General features: G+C 47.7%; 1 protein-coding gene across 2 annotated transcripts in view; it reads left to right on the forward strand.

Annotated features, from left to right (window-relative positions):
• EDEM1 (ER degradation enhancing alpha-mannosidase like protein 1) overlaps nucleotides 1–19,643 on the forward strand; it is a 28,333-nt gene extending 8,690 nt beyond the window's left edge. Inside the window, exons 3-12 of one of the 2 annotated variants that reach the window (XM_027522384.1) lie at nucleotides 1,226–1,329; nucleotides 2,529–2,700; nucleotides 3,729–3,912; nucleotides 4,989–5,163; nucleotides 7,202–7,322; nucleotides 7,785–7,955; nucleotides 9,924–9,997; nucleotides 10,867–10,963; nucleotides 13,369–13,572; nucleotides 15,871–19,643. In XM_027522384.1, coding sequence (XP_027378185.1) covers nucleotides 1,226–1,329; nucleotides 2,529–2,700; nucleotides 3,729–3,912; nucleotides 4,989–5,163; nucleotides 7,202–7,322; nucleotides 7,785–7,955; nucleotides 9,924–9,997; nucleotides 10,867–10,963; nucleotides 13,369–13,572; nucleotides 15,871–15,960 — 1,392 coding nt within the window. In that variant the 3' untranslated portion in view covers nucleotides 15,961–19,643. The remainder of the gene's footprint in view (nucleotides 1–1,225; nucleotides 1,330–2,528; nucleotides 2,701–3,728; nucleotides 3,913–4,988; nucleotides 5,164–7,201; nucleotides 7,323–7,784; nucleotides 7,956–9,923; nucleotides 9,998–10,866; nucleotides 10,964–13,368; nucleotides 13,573–15,870) is intronic. The other variant, XR_003507729.1, reaches the window with a different exon arrangement.
• Nucleotides 19,644–21,451: the final 1,808 nt, after the last annotated feature.

Below are 21,451 nucleotides of genomic sequence, written 5' to 3' on the forward strand. Positions count from 1 at the left end.
CATATCAGCATCTGCAGCTGCTAACAGATTCGGCTGCTGGTGAACATCAGTAGGGAAACAGACCCATTGCTGTGGTTTTCACGGTAGAAATATCCGGTCTTTGATGTACACTGCAACCTTCTTTTTCAGATGTTACTTCTGTTGAGGTTTCCTTTTGCTTTTGCTGACATTTTAAACAAACCGTAACAGGTGTATTTGGGAAACACTCAGACAATAGCAGTCCCTTGACTACTTGATGCAACTTGCAGCAGGATTGCATGATCTTGTTAAAAAACCAAATTAAAAGCCAGAAAAGAAACTGTACTTTCTCTGCATGGAACAGCAAAATAACAGTGAGGGGGAGAAAAAGAAAAAAAGATGCACTAGATCAATAAATACTAGGAGATAAGAAACACTTGAAAAAGTAGTATCTGAATGACATCATTTGTTTTTTCATTCTTTTTTTTTGGATGTGTCCTTATGTTGTCATTATAGTCCCAGGACGGTCATAAAATTTTGAACAGCATGAAAACATTTCAGTTCTGGTTAATTTATCAAATTTTATGCTCAATTTGCACTTCACATAAGAGAGAGATGCTTGGAATGATACCATATCCACACACCCAAAAATAGGAATCATAATTCTAGAATATTTTTTACAAAGGATGTAGGGCTGGTTACTTGCGTGTTGTGTTGGTTTTGAATGGCATTGGCCTTATGCTGTCCTCCCAAAGATAATACCACTATTTCTCAGCGTGTTCAGACATCTGGGTAACAAGCAAAGAGTCAGTTTCCCAGATGTTTTAGTCTCCTGGAAACCAAGTACCCAAGCTGTTGAATTATTTGAGGAACAGAGGGAATAGCCTGTTTTTTTGTTTCTTTTATTTTGGGATTGGTTTTTACTCATTTCAGGAACTTCAGGAACTGTAATGCCTGCCTTGCTAAATAATCAGAGTGAAGCTGAGGGGGGCTGGGGAGGGGTGACGAAGGCTGCTAATGATTTTATGAGGAGTTATTGTCAAAGTTTTGCCATCTGGAGATACGGTTCTTGAGTTTGGTGGAAATGGGCTTGCCATCTGTCCCAGAATGTATTCTAAGAGATAACTGGGCTTTTGTGTTTCTGCTGCCATGAGTGGCAAAACCACAGCACTTACAGACATTCAGATGATGTGGCCCAGCTCCTGTGATCATGTAACCTCGGTGTCATTTCATGCCGTCATAATGGCGTGTGTTCCTCTTTTTAAAGATAATGGGAAATTCATCCGAGTTCCAGAAAGCAGTCAAGTTAGTGATCAACACAGTTTCCTTTGACAAAGATTCCACCGTGCAGGTCTTCGAGGCCACCATAAGGTAAAAGGATTGTCAAACAGACTGAAAGCCGCTCTTGTGTGTGTGAGTGAGGGGAATATCCCTGTGACGGTTCATGGGCCACAGGGTCCAGCTGGGGAGTCCATGTAGACCTCGTGGGCTCAGTGTCCCCTTTTCCTCTCTTTTGGATGGATCAAAACTGAAACAATGGCCATTTCAAAGTAATTCCATTTGGGGCTGAATAGAAAGACACTTTAATGTGTATTTAAGATAGGTGTCCCTTTAAAAGAGTTTTTCATGATTTCACTTTACGTCTGGTCTCATTTCCTTCACTGTGTCCTAGGAAAACCCCTGTGTATTTCTGAAGAAATCAGAGTTTCTCATCTCACCTACCACCTGCAGAAAACCACTGCTTACCATGTGGGTCACTTTGCTCCCATGTGTCTTTCTCTCTCCTTCCTTTCCCCCTCACCCCCGCTAACTTCCTCCATCTCTCCCTCTTATGTATTGACTCATGTTTTATATCTCACCTTTTTAGTCTGATAGACCGTGACAGCTTTCCTATTCCACTGAAACTTTGAAAATTGTATCATTGCATAACATTTATTTGTGTAGCATTTATTTAAAGTTCTGAAAAATGTCACAGTCCACTTCTGCTCATTGGAGGGGACATGAACTTGTGGCCCCTGAGGGCTGGGGATGTAAGCTGGTGGCCCCTGCCTCTCGGTGGGCCATTCTCTCCTCTTCTCTTCCTCTTCCCCTCCTTGCCTCTGCACCAGAAGTTGGAGAATTTCATGTTGTTTGGCAGCTAGAGCTACAAAAGTTACTTGGTATTTGTTATCTTGCTCTTTTCTTTTTTCTTGTTTGGCTAAGTTTTCTCCCCCAAGTGAGAGAAACCAAGAGTAGTTTATTAGTACTAAAAAGTGATATTTATGCTGGGACTGATGAGGCCGCTGTCTTGTGATGAGATGATGACGATTACCAAACAAGGTTATCACTAGAAGGGGGTTATTCTCAGTAGACTCAGATGAATGGATCGCCCTCTCCTTTTCAGTAGTGTGCTTAGCTAGCAATTGATTGTTCCCTGTCAAGGGCCAGAAAGAATGTCAGGGGGTCAGCAAGTTCAGCCCCTCTGATTCAGGCAGTGCTAAGTCCACAGGGGATTCGAGCCTGCTGCTGTCATTCTGAACCAGATTGTACAGCCAACATGATTTTTATTCTTTTGTTCTTCCTGTCTTTAGGGTTCTGGGGAGCCTTCTTTCTGCCCACAGAATAATAACCGACTCCAAGCAGCCCTTTGGTGACATGACGATTAAGGATTATGACAACGAGCTGTTACACATGGCTCACGACCTGGCCGTGAGGCTCCTCCCTGCCTTTGAAAACACCAAGACTGGGATCCCCTACCCTCGGGTAGGTGGACGGTTTCCATAACTCACCCCTTGCCTGAATGAACACTCTTTGTTGATGAATTTATTTGCGGGAAGGAGTGGGGCTGATGTGGAAGAGGAAATCCATGTCCTTGAGAGAATTTAGCCCTAAATATGATACACATCGGTTTTAACTCATTCAGCATTTACTGAACACCTATCGTGTGCTAGGCATAGGACATATCTGACTTATCCTTCTTCTTAAGAAAGTTACGTTCCTCTGTTCAGTCAGTCTTCTTAACCCCTTTTACAGGTGGGATTTGTATCCTGTGCTACAACAAAACAGTGAGGGGAATTTGTCTTCGTTTCTGACCTGGGTCCATTTCCCCAGACACCCTCACACGTATACCATAGGAGTTCAGTGTATGTTGTTTCACGTGGATCTTTCAAATAAAGCCTGTATAGACAGCAAGTTAGCTGCTGATTTAAATGCAACATATGGAAGAAGATTCTGTCTTTGTGGCGTCTGATTTGCTGAGCCCAGAGCTCCTCTGGGAATTGAGTCAGCCTCCGGGTAACCAGTAGAGAACTGCCAGACCTCGGGAGCCTCCATGATGGAACAGGCTGTCACGCTCTTGCTAGGTGCCTTTTCTCTCCCAGCCTGAGATTTGTTCATGTTTGCTGAGCAGGACTGGCTTCATAGCAGCTCACTTAAAATTTCTGCATGATTCCACAGCTTGCCTTTGTCCCCCATACCAAAGCCTGGTGCTGCATAACCATGAAGAGAACCTGGAAATCTGCTGAAAAGAGGCGTATTAGTGAATAGCGTTATTGTGATTCCTCCAAGACTGGCTCTTACGAATAACACAGGGCTCTGGTGTTCGTATCATCTTGTTTGTGTGTCTTAAACTCGTTCCCATGTTTGTCTCGGACATAGAGCAGGAGGCGGGGGCTGACTCAGCCTGCAGGAAGCTTGGTTCCTTAGTGGAGTGTGGTCGCTGTGACTTGGCCTCCTAGCCACGTGAGTTCCTTGACTGTTGCCACAAATCCTTTGTCTCTTCCTATCCCCAGGTGAATCTAAAGACAGGCGTTCCTCCGGACAGCAATAATGAGACGTGCACGGCCGGTGCTGGTTCCCTCCTGGTGGAATTTGGGATTCTAAGCCGACTGCTGGGGGATTCCACGTTTGAGTGGGTGGCCAGGCGAGCCGTGAAAGCCCTTTGGAGCTTGCGGAGCAGCGACACGGGATTGTTAGGTGCGGGGACCCTGTCAGGTCTTGGTGCCGAGAGCATCACCCCCTTTCCTTTCCTCTTCTCTGGGGCCCTCCCTCCTCTCCACTCCTTTTTCCTTGTACCATGGAACCTGAAATTGACAACTCAGAGAGGGGGGCTCTCAGTGTTTCTCCGTGTGACTTTTCTTAGAGGGAGGCTGGAAGGTTTGATGGCATGGAATCATGCTTTTCCTATCTGAGGGCTCCCTTCCGATTTGAATCCCTTGGCATATTCCACTTGAAAATAATTGTTAATGGGAATGCTATAAAAAGAGCTGCCTCAGAGGCAAATGATGTTGTTTCAGTATGAGGTTCCAAATATAGGAATTTAGAGCTAACTGGTAGAGTGACTTTCTCCTTTACAGAAATCTCACCGTATGATAGTAGGTTGAAAGTCAGATTAAACCAGTATTAGATTTTTCTTTTTTTCCTCCAGAATTTTGGTCAAGACATTATTAAAAAATTATTTCAAACATACTGAAAAATTCAGTTTCCTATTGAAGTAAGAGAAAGGTTCATGAATAATGAGCCCCTATGTACTCATTATTTATCTTCAATAATTATTAGTATTTTACTAGCTCAAGATGTTATCTTAAAATAGGTTGTTGCCTCTTATAACTGTCTTATTTTGAGAAATATTTTCTTGTCACTGGGAGGGAACTGGATTGGGGGTCCTGGAGCCTAGAGTGTCATTGCAAAAGTACTGCCGTTTAAAAGTGATTTTCGATTATTCCTTAGTTTCTCACAAATTTGTTGTATTTAACAACAGGAAAAATAAAATAGTCTCCCCATTTTTCACCCAGTGTCACCCCAAACTGTCAACTTTAAAATTTTCCATAAGCCCTTGCAGCCTGTCACATGAAACTTTTGTATACAGCACTTTTAAATTCTAATATAGATATTTTCAGTCTTCCTTCCATTTGTCAGATCACGCAAGAGGCCTTGTACCCTTGCCGCCTCTTCCCTGTGCGGGATGAAGGTACTGAGGGGCCATGGGGCTGAAGTAGGAGGCCTCCTGCCCCTCGGCCCTGGGTCCTGACGAGCTCCACTTATTTTCACAGGCAATGTTGTGAACATTCAGACGGGCCACTGGGTCGGCAAGCAGAGTGGCTTGGGTGCCGGACTGGACTCCTTCTATGAATACCTCTTGAAATCTTACATTCTCTTTGGAGAAAAAGAAGACCTAGAAATGTTTAATGCTGCATATCAGAGTATTCAGAACTACTTAAGGAGAGGGTATGTCTCCTCACCGCCTGTCTCCTTGTTCCGTTGAGCAAGCAGAATGTGTCGTGAGGTATTCATGTTCTTCTCCACGCAATTCGCAGGCTCTGGTCTCGGGCCTCGTTTTACTGCCTCCTAGTTGTTAGCTGGTCATCTGGGGATGAAGCGGTGTATTGGCTCTTTACGGCTGTGTGACAAATTACCCCGAAGCCTAGTGGCTTAAACAGCGAATGTTTTCTCGCCAATTCTCACGAGGTCGCCCACAAGTTGCAGCCATGTCATGGCTTGGGCCAGGCTGGAGGGCTCCCTCCCAAGCTTTGGTTGCTCCCTGGCTGTGGCCGGAGGTCTCAGTTCCTTGCCACATGGACCTCTCCATAGGCAGCTCGTGGCAGCTGGCTGCCCCAGAATGAGTGGTCTGAGAGAGACAGAAAGAGACCCTCCAGAAACCGCCCTGTGCTTTCACGTCCTAATCTGGGAATGACAACCAGAACTTCTGCTGGACTGTTGGTCACACAGACCAAGCCTGATGCAGTGTGTGAGGGACAGCACAAAGGTGTGAGGGCCCAGAGGCAGGGGTCGCTGGGGGCTACTTGGGGAGTGGCTTGTGACAGCCCAGAGGCAGGGGTCGCTGGGGGCTACTTGGGGAGTGGCTTGTGACAGCCCCAGAGGCAGGGGTCGCTGGGGGTACTTGGGGAGTGGCTGCCACAAGGAGTGACACGTCCCCGGTTTCTCAGGCTTTAACTGCACATAGAGCTGCCTTGTGGCACAGTTGTTTTGGTTCACTTTCCAGAGAAGTTAGGTTCAGTCTTTATACTTGATGAGAGGAAGGACAGTTATCACATTTTTTTTCCCTTCTGTGTTTGTTTTCTTAGTAATTATTTTTTATTTTATTTTTTAAATTAATTTTTATTGGAGTATAGTTGGTTTACAGTGTTGCATTAGTTTTTATGATACAGCAAAATGGCGTATTTGGTAAAAACAGTACTGTTTGCTGCTTGTCGGTTGTGCATTGAGGATGGCAGAGAAGTGCCATTTGAAGCTGCAGCAGCTTCTACCCTGTGCCTCCTCTCTCTTCCTGGGTCTTCCCCTGTGCACTTGGCGTCTATTAAGTGGCCAGAGCAAGTGACAGCTACTGAGTTGCTTGCTTGGTAGGATTTTCTCGGACACATTTCCACCCTAGCTGTTGTATGAACAGGCAAGTGCTATGTTTAGGTAAAAGGCTGTTTGGCCAGAGTTCAGTCCTTTTTATTTTTTAAAGCCCCTGCATTTACTAAATTGAGTGGTAATCCCTGAGCTCCTTGGCTCTGATGTGCTCCTCCAGGCCCAGGCCCTGTGGTGTAGGATTCTATTAGAGACGAGACTCTTCTGCAGAAAGAACTAGGCTTCCCCACTCAGGTCAAGACTGACTCACTGTATATACCAAATTGAAAGTGAAAGTTGCTCAGTCGTGTCCAACTTTGCATCCCCATGGACTATACAATCCATGGAATTCTCCAGGCCAGAATACTGGAATGGATAGCCTTTCCCTTCTCCAGGGGATCTTCCCAACCCAGTCTCCCACATTGTAGGCAGATTCTTTAGCAGCTGAGCCACAAGGGAAGCCCAAGAATACTGGAGTGGGTAGCCTAATCCCTTCTCCAGTGGATCTTCATGCCCGAGGAATCGAACATGGGTCTCCTGCATTGTAGGCATTTACCAACTGAGCTATGAGGGAAGCCTGTACGGAAATGCTTTTGCATTGGCTGGAAAATATACCAAATTACATGGAAATATTACTCAAACCTGCATGTCAAAGTGCTTTCTGCAAAGTGCAGTGACAAGTCAATGTGTTATGATGGCCAAGTTCGGAACTTTTGTCTTACAGTAGGTGTCATCTCGTGCTAGAGTACTGTATTGACAGGGAGAGGCGGTCTGTCTCCAAAGGTTTAAAGACTGTGTTGGGAGCAAAGGTTGATGTTGATTCCACTGAAGTGAAGCTGCTGGGGGCTGATGGAGGAACAGGGCTAGAGCTGTGTCTCTTCCTTCTCTCTGACCATTCTGCTTGGCTCCTCAGTCGGGAAGCCTGTAACGAGGGAGAAGGGGACCCGCCCCTCTACGTCAACGTGAACATGTTCAGCGGGCAGCTCATGAACACGTGGATCGACTCTCTGCAGGCCTTCTTCCCTGGACTGCAGGTATTTCACAATTCCGTTTGCTTAGTGAAGTCATTGGAAAGTGTTCTGCCCCCTCTTTTCTTTGTATGGTTCCAAAATGTTCTCTGGCTCCTTCAGATTTGGGCAGTTCATGGCACAGTATGTGTCCATTGTTCTCTTTGAAAATTACTCCGCACTGAATCAGCGCAAAGCCATGCCTGAAAAGTAAAGGGTGTAAAATTTCTGGATGGTCCATCTCTCAGTTGTCAATGCTTTGCTCATGAGGAGTTAGCCTCTTGTCCTCTGCAGTGCTCGGGAATGTGGCACTGATGGCCAGATGGGGGGTGGCGTCTGTCCCACAGGCAGCTTTTGGGTTGGGTTTGTCTCCAGCTATGTTTGCGGATCAGATAGCCAGTGGGTGGAGGGGGAGCCCAGGGCCCATGTGTCACGTCCTGCCACTGTGAGAACCCCATCCTAGCCTGGGGCCCTGCGTCTTTCCCGCAGGTTCTGATAGGAGACGTGGAAGACGCCATCTGCCTGCACGCCTTCTACTACGCCATCTGGAAGCGCTACGGGGCCCTCCCCGAGAGGTACAACTGGCAGCTGCAGGCCCCCGACGTGCTCTTCTATCCGCTGAGGCCCGAGCTGGTGGAGTCCACGTATCTCCTCTACCAGGTACTGCTGGGAAGGCCTGGAGCAGTTGGTTCACAGGGAGTGCTTGCCGACAGGTGGAGAACCAAGTTACTTCACAGTGACCGTTGGGGTGACTGCCCGCCCAGAGCCTGGTGAGCGCGCAGCGTCAGCTGTGGTTCCACAGGACAGGGAAGGCGTCTGCGGTCACGTACGCATGTGACCCACATTCTGCAAAGCTGGCTTCTATCTTCACTCCAGGACTTGTTTCTCCCACCCTTAAAACAATCAAGAGGCACATTTGGTACTCACTGTTTTCCAAATATATTGGACCAAAGAACTCTCCCTGGGGAACCCTGGGCTGTGTAAATTATTGAGACGAACGAAGTCTGTTCCTTAGCTGGAAAGGGAATCACCTGGGATTCATCTGAATACCTATTTTTTGTTTAATCCTTTAAAAAAAAAACAGTCTTTTTCTTTTGTGAAATTACGAATGCCAGAGGAAATGTCACTTTAACTGTGAAGAATCTTCTCCCCCACAGTTTAAGGCAGATATTTATACCTCTGTGCACGCCATGCATGTATACACACCGAGAGTTGTCAGCCATTCGCAAATATAGCACCAGAGCTGCTCACTTTCTGAGAAGCTGGCCCTCCGTGTGTTCAGCAGCCGTATAATGACGTGTGTAGTGAGCAGGCCCTTGCAAGGAGATCTTACGAGCTCTGCTAGCAGGATTAGTGCTGTAGTTTATTTTTATTTTTTCATTTTGACTGCACTGGGTCTTCCTTGTGGTGCGTGGGCTTCGACTCCAGAGCGAACAGGCTCAGTGCTTGTGGCACATGGACTTACTTACCCCATGGCATGTGGGATCTTAGTTCCCTGACCCAGGATCAGACCCATGTCCCCTGCATTGGAAGGAGGATTCTTAACCACTGGACCACTGAAGAATTCCCAGTGTTGTAGTTTAGATTTATTCAATAATTTTTTTTTTTTAAAAACACCGAATCCTTGCCATTTGCTTCTAAAAGAGGCAGAAATCCTGTGCAGCTGGTAATTGACCTCACGGGGGTAGAGAGACCTTGTGAGTTGTAACCTGTCAGAGGAGGAGCCAGCTTGTGACTCTGCCTCCCTGGACTCAGGGCCGAGTCAGGCCACTCACGCTCCAAGGGTGACTCTCGGGCACCGTCCGTGGCCTCCCCTTAAGCTGAGGTCTGTTGCCCTTGGGTTTAGGCTCTTGGCTTCTGTCACTGTTTCTTTCCTCTTGCAGCTTCTTCTTCACATTGCCTATTTTCTTAGAAGCCAAAGAAATCTTCGGCTTTACCGCCTTGCCCTCTGAGGCCTCTCCCTGCACTCTCCTAATCCAGAGACAGTGACTTTGTGGTTGTTTGCTTCTGCTGCTCCTGCGGGCTTGGCACTGGGAATGGATTGTAGATTATCCCCAACTTTTAAACTTGTTTTGGGAGGAAAGTCTAGTCCTCCCAGAGAATTTTTCTTTCCCTCACAAAACCATCTATGAGCCTGTGACAGAAGAGGCAGCAGCCCCGGGTCTGCGTCCTGGGGGTGATTAGAGGACAGAGAGTGTGGAGGCTCCTGCAGATGCTTCAGAAATCTTGTCCCCAGGCAGTTCTTCCCAGCGCTGTGTGTGGAATGGAGGCAAAGTCCTGTTTTCTGTGCTCGCGGTTGAGGTTTCTGAAGAGTTCTCAGACAACACAGAAACTGGATTTGTCCTTAGACGCAGGACTGTCATGATGGGGGATCAGGAAAGCCAAAGGCAGGGGGTTGATCTGCCCTGGAAGCAGGCCTTCTTGCCATCCCCAGCCCGACATTCAAGTTAAGCAGGTTGGAGGTGCACTTTGACCAGAATTCACCGTATACCTTAGTCCTTTTAACGTTCGAGACCCTGCAGGATAAAGTGGCCGTGCCTCCTCGGGAAAGCCCCGCAGGCAGCACAGTGTGTATGGGTGGCGTGTCTCCCAGGCCCCCTGGATCACCTTCTCTCATGTTCTCTCTAGGCAACCAAGAATCCCTTCTACCTCCATGTAGGAATGGACATTCTGCAGAGTCTGGAAAAGTACACAAAAGTCAAGTTAGTTTCCTAAGTTCCTTCCTTTTCCTGTTGACCACTTTTATTCTGAGTCCTTCTGGGGTGATAATATTCTATTTGGTGTTTTACTCTTTAGAACAGACCCTTAATGTTAATTTTGCAGGGAGATTCCTTCTTGTATAGTAGAACCTGCCTGTTATAGTGTGAATTAAAAAATTTTTTTTCACCTTTATTCCTGTAGAGTTCTAGCAGACTCTATGGACTCTTTTTAAGTAACTTATTTCCCTGTTATACAAATAATACATATGCTAAAAAGTTTAGGGAGTATAGAAAATATAGAGGTAGAATATTATCACTGTGATCTCCATGTGCAGAGATAACTACCATTAGCATTTAAGTATAGAGTCTTACACTCTTTTTTATACATTTATATATGTCTGTAATGTGTGTATATATGTATAAAAACTAAATTTTGTGACCTGCTTTTCTTAACCTAGTAATAAATAAATAAACCTGTAAAATAAATATTTTCTTACAAAATACTGTTTTAAACCATCCGAATGAGAAGTCAGTCTACAAGTACTGGGACATGAAATGTAAATCAGTCCTTTAGAATTTGTTGCCAGTCATTTTTCTTGGTGTCTTGTCACACTTTTGGCAAACACTCTCCACCACCTTCATACCCCTTTCCCCACCATTCACCTAATGATTTGGCTGCCAGACCACTTTTTAATGAATTTGCAGACAGTCAGTTGAGGCTAAAAAAAAGGTAGCTTTTAAACCCACCCTGTTTCATTTTCCCCGGTGGCGTTTGATCATTTGGTTATTCTGTTAATAGATTGCTTCTGCCTCTTAAGTGAATGAGCAGGTGGGAGGGGCACTGTGGGACTGACCGGACGACTGTTTCGTAGGTGTGGCTACGCTACGCTGCATCATGTCATCGACAAGTCCAAGGAGGACCGGATGGAGAGCTTCTTTCTCAGCGAGACCTGTAAATACCTGTATCTGGTACGTGTGCTGTGAGATTGACCCAGAGTGTTTCATTCTGCTGAAAGCAAGCATGCCTTTTTTTTTTTAATGGGAGGACAATTGCCTTACAGTATTGTGTTGGTTTCTGTTGTACAACAGCATGAATCAGCCATAAGTATACATATGTCCCCTCCCTCTGGAATCTCCCACCTCCCCACCCCCATCCCACCCTTGTAGGTCATCACAGAGCATATTCCTGTGCTATACAGCAAGCAAGCATGCCTTTTGCCTCCATCTAACATACATGAGCAGGCACTGCTCCGTGCTGGGCATCTCGCTGGCCCAGGGGTGCCACCCTGTCAGAACAAAAGCACGTTGATGTGTCCTCTGTGGTTCCTGGCCTCATGGAGGAAGTACTGCCCAGGACACACACACACACATACACACACACACACACACACCCCTACACACACACACACACACACACACACACACCCCTACACACACACACACACACACACACACACCCCTAGCGTCGCACACACACACACACACACACCCCTAGCGTCGCACAGCGTGTGGAGTGCAGACGGCAGTTCTTAGAGGACCCTTGTGAGCCTGGGGGTTGGAACGTTCCTCTGAGGAAAAGAGCAGGGTCTCAGATCTCATTTTCCCTGACGTGTGTGCTCTCGTACACACACACACACACACACACACACACACACACACACACACACACCTAGCATCGCACAGCGTGTGGAGTGCAGACGGCAGTTCTTAGAGGACCCTTGTGAGCCTGGGGGTTGGAACGTTCCTCTGAGGAAAAGAGCAGGGTCTCAGATCTCATTTTCCCTGACGTGTGTGCTCTCGTGAGACCCACAGCCCAGCCAGCTCTCTGTCCAGACACACATGCTCACCTGTTTGGGTAGAAACTGAACTTTTGGATCTGGAAGAAACCTTTGGGATCATCTGGTTGGTGTTCATTCTTCCCCTTGGGATCTGTCATCTCTGGAGGGAGGTCAGGGGACTTGCTTGTGTTCCGGGGGTGGTGACATGGCAGAGCAACCAGTCCTGACTCCTTGTCCAGTGCTCTTTCCACTCGGCTACTCAGCCTTGGACGTGTGAGGCATTTGCACCAGGGCATGAGGCTGCTTTCTTTCTCTCAAGGCTCCAAAGGTCGGGACTTCCTGGTGGGGAAACAGCATGGGGACCTTAGGCAAAGATCCAGAGATAGCCATCAGTGGTGATAGGTTCCCTGTATCTAGTTCAGTGGTTCCCAAGCCCAGGGGCAGCTGGATTGGAGTCACCCTGTTAAGATTAGAGCCATGTTGAGTTGGAAGCTTCAGAAGCAGGCACAGGCATCTGTCATTCTGCCAAGTGGCTCAGATGGTTCTTCCAGACATCCCGTCCTGCAGCCTGTGGTGTCTGGGATGTTCATGGGGCAAATCCTGGAGCGAATGAATGAAGGAGACCCCCAGGGTGTTTGAAGGGAAAGAACTCGGTCCGGTCATGGGGGGAGGGGGAGAACCTGGGCTGGCCCTGTTCTTCTCCTTCGAGCTGTGTAAACATAGACCAGCCCTGCTGAGTGTTTTTTTCTCATTTGTAAAATACTTGAGATGCCTGTAAGGTTTTTTCCCATCTTGAAGAGATCTGTTTCTACTTTTTGCCTCATTTGTCATTTTTTGCACACCTGCCTTCTCCCACTCTGACCTGTCCCTACTCAGCTAGGTCTTTCTAGATGCCCTCGCTGCACGCTTCTTCACCCCCACGTCTATTGCTGAAGGAAGGGACTGCCTTGGGTGCCCTGTTCCCACAGAGCCCATGTAGGAATGTGTGTCAGGGCCAGACCCTGGGGATCCAGTGAAGAATAAGCCATGTACCTCCTTCTCTATGGAGTTTTTACAGTTTAGGGCTGAGGTGGGGGCCAGTTCCTGAATCCCAGCACTTGAACTCTTAGGGGAGTGGGGCGAGGAGCATCATCTGGGGCCTATACAGACTAGTGTCACTGGGGTCTTAGGCCTGGGCTTTCTAACCTCTAGGTCTAGGTGGGGTCAGGGAAGTTCAGGCATCTGAACTTAAACACAACCGGTGATTCTGCCCCACGGGCTTCCCAGGTGCTGCTAGTGGTAAAAAATCTGCCTGCCAATGCAGGAGACGTAAGAGACGCGGGTTTGATCCCTGAGTCAGCAAGATCTCCTGGAGGAGGGCATGGCAACCTACTCCAGTATTCTTGGCTGGAAAATTCCATGGACAGAGGAGCGGGGCTGGCTACCAGTCATAGGGTCACAAAGAGGCACATCGACTGAAGCCACTGAGCACGCACACTTCACAGCCTGGGTTGGTCTGAGAGCTTAGCAAATTCTTATCTCTAAGTAGTCTGGCTCACCCCTATGAATTAGTTCCAAACATGCTACAATTGTATCTGTGTTTTTTCCCCCCACTAGCTCTTTGATGAGGAGAACCCAGTACACAAATCTGGAACCAGATACATGTTTACAACTGAGGGACACATTATATCTGTTGACGAACATCTCCGGGAGTCACCCTGGAAGGAGTTCTTCTCTGAAGAGGGAGGGCCGGACCAAGTGGGAAAGTCTGGGCACAGGCCTAAACCTCAGGAGCTGAACGTCATCAACTCCAGCTCCAATGTAAGTTGCTGTCTCAAGGGGTGATTTGTCCGTGGAGGAAGAGAAAACACTCCTCATAATATTGTCATCCAGGGGTCTTAACAGAATATTCTTGGCACCTGCAGCTTGGGTAATTTGAGAAGAGTTTCAGCAAGGGGCCGTTTCTGTAGGTGCCATCAGGGTGTAAGGACACAGTGGGGGCAGCCGCCCGCCAGTGCTCCGGGCTGAGGGGCCGGTGGACTGGGTGGTCATGGGAGCCCTGATGCAGAGAAGCCTGTGCTGGGGGCGGCCTCTGGGCAGGAGCCGCTGCTCTGGGCTGGCTTCTGTGACTGTGTGGGAAGGGGGCTGGCAAAGTGAACATAGCGCTTCCGATCTGCTGGAGCTTCTCGTGGGCCAGCCCCACCAGGAGCCCGAGGGCCGGGGAGCCTGTGCATAGCGTCCCTCGGGTCAGGATGTCCCTGGAGGTCCAGTGGTTCTGCTCTCCCAATGCAGGGGGTGCATGGTTGATCAGCTGTCAGGGAACTAAGATCCCACATGCCATGTGGTGTAGCCAAAAAATTTACAAAGTGCAAGACGTATCTGGCCTCATTTAAAGGGGGGGCTCAACTGGGCACTCCTGGACCATCCCCGAGAGCAGTGAGGAAGGTTTGGAAACACATCCTCGAGTCTTTCCTTTCAGCCAAAGGTAGTTGTGTTGATTTGAGCCCAGCAGGTTGGTCTGGATGTGGGCGCTGCATCCGGTGATAGAGCAAACCTCATGATCTCACAGTGCATCCTATGCCAGCTCCCTCCTCAGGAAAAGCCTCAGTTGCCAAGAGTCCTGCCACCTCCCCCCAGGCTACCTGGGTTAGGGCATGCCCTCTCATCCCAGACTGTACTTTTTCCTTTTGTGTCTCATTGAAAGTCTTTCAGTTTCTGAACTAAATCAACAGGCCAGAGCAGAGCAAAGTCCTTGAAATTTCCAGTAGGCCATGGAGTGTAGATTAAATGAATAAAATACAACTGAGAAGGAAAGGGAAGGGCAGAAGGAAGAGTAACCATCAGAGTCAGCATTTATAGAGTTCACATGTGCTGAGCACCAATCTAAGTGCTGAAATTAAGTATGTGAACTTCTCATAGCAGCCCTGGGAGGGGTAGGTAGTCTACATGTCCGATTCGTAGCTGGAAGCAGCGAGGCACTGAAAGGTTCAGGTCACGGCGGAGCACGTGGGGGAAGCCAGACTCGGACTGGAGGAGATGCTCACATCATAGACCAGATCCCATTGTGCCAGGCGCCGGGGTTTGGGCCAGTCATTGTGGTCCTGGTGCTGGTTCGGCTCAGGGTCTGTTGTGGACAGAGATCTGCTCCCCCTGAGTGCTCGTCAGTAGGAGGCTGTGTAAAGTGCTGTTGGGACATGGAAGACGGAGAAATTAGCCTGCTGGCAAGCCAAGGAGGGCTTCACTCAGGAGCTTGCTTCTCAGTCGCTACTAGAATGATGAGGGGGAGGTTTCAGAGGGACAGGCAGAAGGCACAGTTCCTACAAAAAGCAGGAGCTGGGAGGGAGGGTGGGGACCACCCTTAAGGACCTGTCAGTCTGGATCTTGCGGAGATGAGGCCCTGGGCAAGCGAGTTCCAGTGAGAGCAGCAGGAAAGTGTTTTTCTGAGGAGGGGCATGAATGTATGTGGAAACTGCTTCCACACAACACATTTGGTTCTCAAACTTAGGTCCCCTCTGAGAGAGAGGGAGAAGAAAGCTTTGCACTCTTAATCATGTAAACTCAGAAAAGCAACAGTTTTCAAATAGCCAAGGTTTTTTTTCTTTTTGCAATTCTAGGTCGGTTAAACACCCAAGGGATACAGCTTTTAGTCCGAACCATCTGTACTTGCATGCACGTATGTCTTTTTTTGGCCACACCTTGCAGCATGTGCGATCTTAGTTTCCTGAGCAGGGATTGAACCTGTGCCCCCTACAGTGGAAGCGTGGAGTCCTAACCTCCAGGGAAGTCCCTGGGTGCATGTCTTTAGTTTCCCTGGGTCTCTACATCTTCATCTGTAAATTACATCAGTGGTCCTAAACTGGTGGTACCTGTGTTCCTCAAAGGACATTGGGCAGTGTCTGGGGACATTGGTTGTCACAGCTGGGGGTTAGGGGTGAGGGGCATGTAGGTGGAGAGGCCCACGGATGCTGTTAACCATCCTGCAGTGCCCAGGATAGGCCCAAAGAGTCCACAGTGCCAGGATGAGAAACCCCAGGGGAGGTCATCTGGTCACCCCTTCTGAGGGATTAACACACACGGTTTTAACTCGTTCAAATGGTACTTCATTGATTTTCTTTCCAGTGCAATCGGGTTCCTGATGAGAGGCGATACGCCCTGCCCCTAAAGAGCATCTACATGCGACAGATTGACCAGATGGTTGGCTTGATTTGATCTGCCCTCCCCCGTGTGGTCTCCATCTGCAACCGGACCCCAAACAGCTGAACCCCGGGCCAGGCCGAGACCCAATCCGAAGTGGAGGAGGATGGAAGTCTGGCCATCCACGATGGTGTAGGAATTTTCTTTCCAGCTCCCCGCGCACATCTGGTAGATCCTTGCACACTTTAGTGTTTCTCTTCTGTTCAATAAAATGCCCGTTTGTCTTAAGGATATACTTTGAAGTGGAAAGGTACGTAGAAGTTGGCCTCTTACGATGTGCACCGTGGACAGGCTGTCTTTGGCTGGATCCTCAGAGCTTCCTACTTCGGAGTCTGTCGAGTCAAGTCTCCTCTGCCTGTGCTCGTGTGACTGCAGCCTGACTACCTCTCCACCAGAGGATTGTGAATGAATTTCTGTGCAACAGGTCCTGCGGTTCCCCTCACCGCTCTGTTTATTCTATTTTGTCATCCTCTCTCTGGATCACTGGGCTCCTTCCCAGGTCTCTCCTCCGTGACTGTCAGTCACGTGGGGAAGAATCCAGTTATGCATCTGTGCCCCGTGTGATTGTCAGAGTGACAAGATTATCTGCTCACAAAGGGAGCCGGATTCTAACAGGCAGTCTCTTAGGTTGTCACATCCCCGTTCAAGAGCTTTACAGGTAGGTCTTCCAAGTGGTGGTCTCTGTTTCTCATGAGCTTACCTGAGGATCTCCCATGGTTTCAGAACCAGGTGCCTTTTAGGGAGAGAAAAATACCTGTGATCATCTGAGTCTTACATCTGCCAACCAAGGATTCTCAGTTCTGACCGTGTTTGGGTTGGGAGTGTTTTGTTTTCGTTTCCTGTGTCTAGTGCCATTTAGCCAAGTCAGGGAGAAAGAAATGACCAGATGACTTCCTGGTGTCCTTGAGCCGTTTCTCTGTGTAATACAGGCTTTCGATTAGTGCCTTATATTTTTGTTTGGGCCACTGGATGTCACAGCTGCTGCTATGGTTTTAGCAGGCTTGTTTCGTATTGCTCCATGGTGAGACCACAGTGAAAGGGGGATGGGATGGGGTATCAGATAGGTAGATTCTGAAAACTTCTTGGCCCATCCTTGCCTTTCAGCCTGCTATTTTAAGCAAGCATATATACGAAGGAAGTCGTGCTAAAGCGCCTCTTTTCTTTGTTGTCATTATTTCCTTAGCGAGAATGGACTATGTCTCTTTGAACTTGTGCAGAGTGCTCAGAGAAAGCAGAGGTGGGCTTGAACCCTGAGCTTGGCTTCCCTGTAGCGTCAGAGGTTGACATGAATCTCCGCAGAGAGGGTAGGAAGTCTCTTCAAAACCTCCAACTTCACCTGTCGTGTGTGGTGCCCCCGTTACTGCTGGCACACTTCAAATGATTTTATTTTAGTCTTTTTAAACCTAGAAGAGAGGGCTGTGTAAGCCATTGCATTTCCTATCAAAAGAGAGGAGTTTTATTCTTGAAAACTTGTGTTACTGTTTTTTAAAAATGGATATATAATTCAGTTCTTTGAAATTTCTAAAAAAGGGATTTTCAGTAATAAATGTCACAGTAATAAATGCCTGTCTTTTTAACATTTACTGTGCAAATTGTTTTAAAGGAAAAAAAAAACACATCAAATGCTTCTTATTTTACATTTTTTCTTCATTTTAGAAGCATTCTGTTTATCAACACTGTCTCATCTACTGAATAGAAAGTTTTCTTTGAGAATATCCTGTATATTTTCAATATTTTCAATATTTTCAAACCAAAATATCCCATTTAAATACAAGTGGCCCTGTGCCTTTTCTCCAGGTTAACCAAGGTGGGACTATCAGTGAGCCTCTTGGGAGAATGGGGCACCTCAGGGAAGAAAGTGGGCCCTCCGTGATCACGCAGTGGTGTGATCACACCCCCACAACCCCCTCCTGTGGGCTTAGGCATCCCATCGCCCCTCCCACTCTGGACCAGGGGCCAGGACCTGAGTGTTGCAGAAGCATCTCAGGGCCACAGGTTGACGGAAGACATGTTCCCTCTTAGCTTCCAGGCCCTGGACTTGTACTGGTTGTGAGTCCGAGGGTGAGGGGCTCATTCTCACCCTGGTTGCCAAGCTTTCAGATTGCCCTCAGTGACTAGATGCCAGAATGCCATCTCTTGCTAGTTACAAGAGAAGGTTCTCTGAGCCACATTCAAATCTTGCTTTCTTTTTGAAGATCAGAATGTCGACAACTGTGATGTATCCTGCAGGGTTTTTGCTGTTCCTTCTATTCTGTGTTGGAAGAGATCAGGGAGGGGAGGGCTGAGGAGAGGAATGTCAGGGGAAGTCCCTTGCTCTGTTACTTGCCCTGGGAACACCCTGATCCCAAGCATGCCATGCTTTGGAACAGCCCGCACCATCCTTGCATTCCCATGCGCAGCTAGTGTCTAAAGGCTCCGCTTTAGTTGACTCAATGAAAATGGTTTTGCCAAACCTTTGTGGGAAGCTACCTTATAGCTACCTTTGTGGGTTGAGTTGAAATCTACCCCCTCAGAGTTCTAAATCGTTCCAGGGCAGGCTTTGCGGGTTGAGATGGTGTAACTGAGAGATTCCATTTCCTGGAGAAGGAGGAGGTGATGAGGGAAGTGTTTGCTAGCTCTCTGATTGTCTTGGCCTGGGTGAACATCAGCTTCCATGTTCAAGTCCGTGCTTCAGAGCTTCTGCATCCCCAGGTTCTGAGGCTGTCCTGGGTCACAGGGCAAGAGCACACACTTCAGTAGTTTTCTAGGTATTTATGCTCCAGGATGGTGTCTGTGCAGATGGAAGTCAGTCTCTAGCTCCCTGGCTGGATAAGTGCCATGGTGCAGTCTGAGGGTCTCAGCTGAATTCCACTCTTACCTCCACACCGTGTCCCCCACCAAAGGAAAATGCCCCTCAGCCATTTTCTTAGCTCACTTGATTGAATGATTGCAAACTGTCACCCTTTGCTTTGGGTTTCACAGATGCAGTATCAGACATTCCTTTTTTCCAGAGGTCTTTCTCTTTTGCTGATTTCAAATTTAATGCTGGTTAACAGGTCGGGCTGGATGATTGCCCTAGCCCTACAGTGGCTGAGCAGGGACTTTAGGGAAAAAAAATCTTGATCTTTCTTTCCTTTTGCATTCCCAGACATCCAGCTCCTTCTCTAGTGCCTGTTCCTGCAGGGCAGGGACTCTTATGAAAGTGAGAAGGGAGGGGTGGGTCTCTGGGCTGTGTCTCCAGGTTTTATAGGGCTCAGGGTTGCGTTCCCAACTTGAATCTGGATGTGAATCTGGCGAGAATGTCGAGTACCTGTGGACCTTCCCAATTCATTACCCGCTTCCCTCTTTCTGAGAGGCAGAGAAATATTTTGAAAGGTATTTTTAGTTTTAAATAGCAAAACACAAGCTGTATTTTTTATTTATTATGCCCAAGAAAGGTAAATCTGTTTTTACAAAAGGAAAAAAATCTAGAGTTGGAAACTCTGGGAAAACCTATTGAAATACACAAATGCTTCTGTCTGTAATGTGCAATATGCTTTGCAACTATAGATGATATTTTATGTGTAATCTGTAAATAAGAAATGTATTTAAATTAAAAGGGAGCTTTTTGTAAAAGGACCAAATGTTCTTTTATAAATGTACTAAGAAATATCTTGCTCTTGGAAATTTATTAGGATTTTTATGAGTAATTTTTATTAAAAGAATTCTTTTTTTTTTTTTTTGAGTTGTCATTTTGTTTCTCTTTTATGTACTTACATATGCACATTATATAGAGGGCTAACACAAGGAGCACAGTCTTTAAGGGAAACAAAACTGGATGAATAAAAACTTTATTTTGTTTTTTTACAGCTCAGCCCTGACTAATACCACTCCAGTTTGTCTGCCACGCCATGATTTAACCGTCCTTCACATACGGGTCAGAGCCACTCTTGATGACCTTTGTTCTGTTCCTACCCTCTTTACCTTGGCCTCTTTCTCCCAGGCACTGACTCACTCACAATTCTTGCTGTCATTTATCCAAGTCTTTCTACAGCCTGGAAGCAGTTCTCTCTGTTACCTTAAGCACGGCAGTTCCTTTCTCCCAACTTCTTACAGGTTAAGATGGGATTCATGGTCCAGAGGAAGCACGAGCCAGGAGGGTTTCGGAGGGGTGGCCCCTGTGCCTACTGCTGCCTGAGTCATGACAGTGTCTAGAAGGAGGTTGCTGATTTGGTCCCTGTGAGATCCTGCCGTGCTAGTTCTGTGTCGTGGCAATTTTGATGGGCCTTTGTAAAAATCATGAATTGCTACAGGGTAAAGAGTAGTCTCGAGATGGAAAGTGCCTGCTGATACCAGAATGCACGCCCATGTAAGGCAGGGTGGGTGTTTATGAAGTCCCATGGGTTAGTCTGCCTGAAAAGCCGAGGCCAGCCCAGGATGCCTGTGGACAGTTGAAGAGCCATGGATCCCGCCTCGGCCCCGCCTTCCCTCTCCAGGAGGCTGAGCCTGGGAGCCTGAGTCCTCGGCCCACCACGGAGCGAGTGGACTAGAGCGTCCTGTGTGGATGCCACTGTAGAGCATCAGGGTGAGGCTTGGGCCTCAGAGCCACACCATTTGAGGTAAGTCCTAGCTCTACCACTGATGAGCTTTGTGCCAAGTTATGCAAGTTATACCATCTTGTTTTCAGTTTTCCCATCCATGACATGGATGGTAATAAGAATCCATATGCATAGGGTGGACTGAGTGGGTTATTACCTGCAAGATGCGCCATGGGGCACGTGACAGGCTCAGTATGTTTATTATGCTTCTGCTGCTAAGTCGCTTCAGTCGTGTCTGACTCTGTGCGACCCCATAGACGGCAGCCCACCAGGCTCTGCCGTCCCTGGGATTCTCCAGGCAAGAACACTGGAGTGGGTTGCCATTTCCTTCTCCAATGCATGAAAGTGAAAAGGGAAAGTGAAGTCGCTCAGTTGTCTCCGACTCTTCGCAACCCCATGGACTTCAGCCTACCAGGCTCCTCCGTCCATGGGATTTTCCAGGCAAGAGTACTGGAGTGGGGTGCCATTGCCTTCTCCGATGTTTATTATAATCATGACCAAATCAGATTTGGTACCAAGGACCAGTCCTACAGCCTTTAAACAGGGATCCCAGGGAGAAATATGTTTTCCTCATTTTCCTCTGGAGAGGCCTGGCCCAGAGTCTTTCCCCACAGCTCAGAATAACCTCTGTGCCTGAGCAGGGGATGTGTGAGGAAGTGGTGTGGCCACTTTGGGGTCTGTACTGTCTCCACATGACAGAAATGCCCTTCTGGAAGAGCTTGGTCTTCCTTAAGTATCCACCTTTCCAAGGCCAGGGTTTCTTGCATCATGGGAAACACTGAGGAAACCCTGCTCTGAGTGGAGCAGGGCTAAGGGCAGCTTCCATGGCAGGCTGGTCAAATTCTTGAAGGAAACTTCCCGCTTGTTTGCAAAGTTTGACACCTGCTTAGCGAGAAGACTGAATGGAAGCCAAGATCTGGCTTTTGTCCTTGGAAAGCCTATCTGAGCCA

The sequence above is a fragment of the Bos indicus x Bos taurus genome, chromosome 22 (assembly GCF_003369695.1).
Source record: "Bos indicus x Bos taurus breed Angus x Brahman F1 hybrid chromosome 22, Bos_hybrid_MaternalHap_v2.0, whole genome shotgun sequence".
Taxonomy (NCBI): Eukaryota; Metazoa; Chordata; class Mammalia; order Artiodactyla; family Bovidae; genus Bos; species Bos indicus x Bos taurus.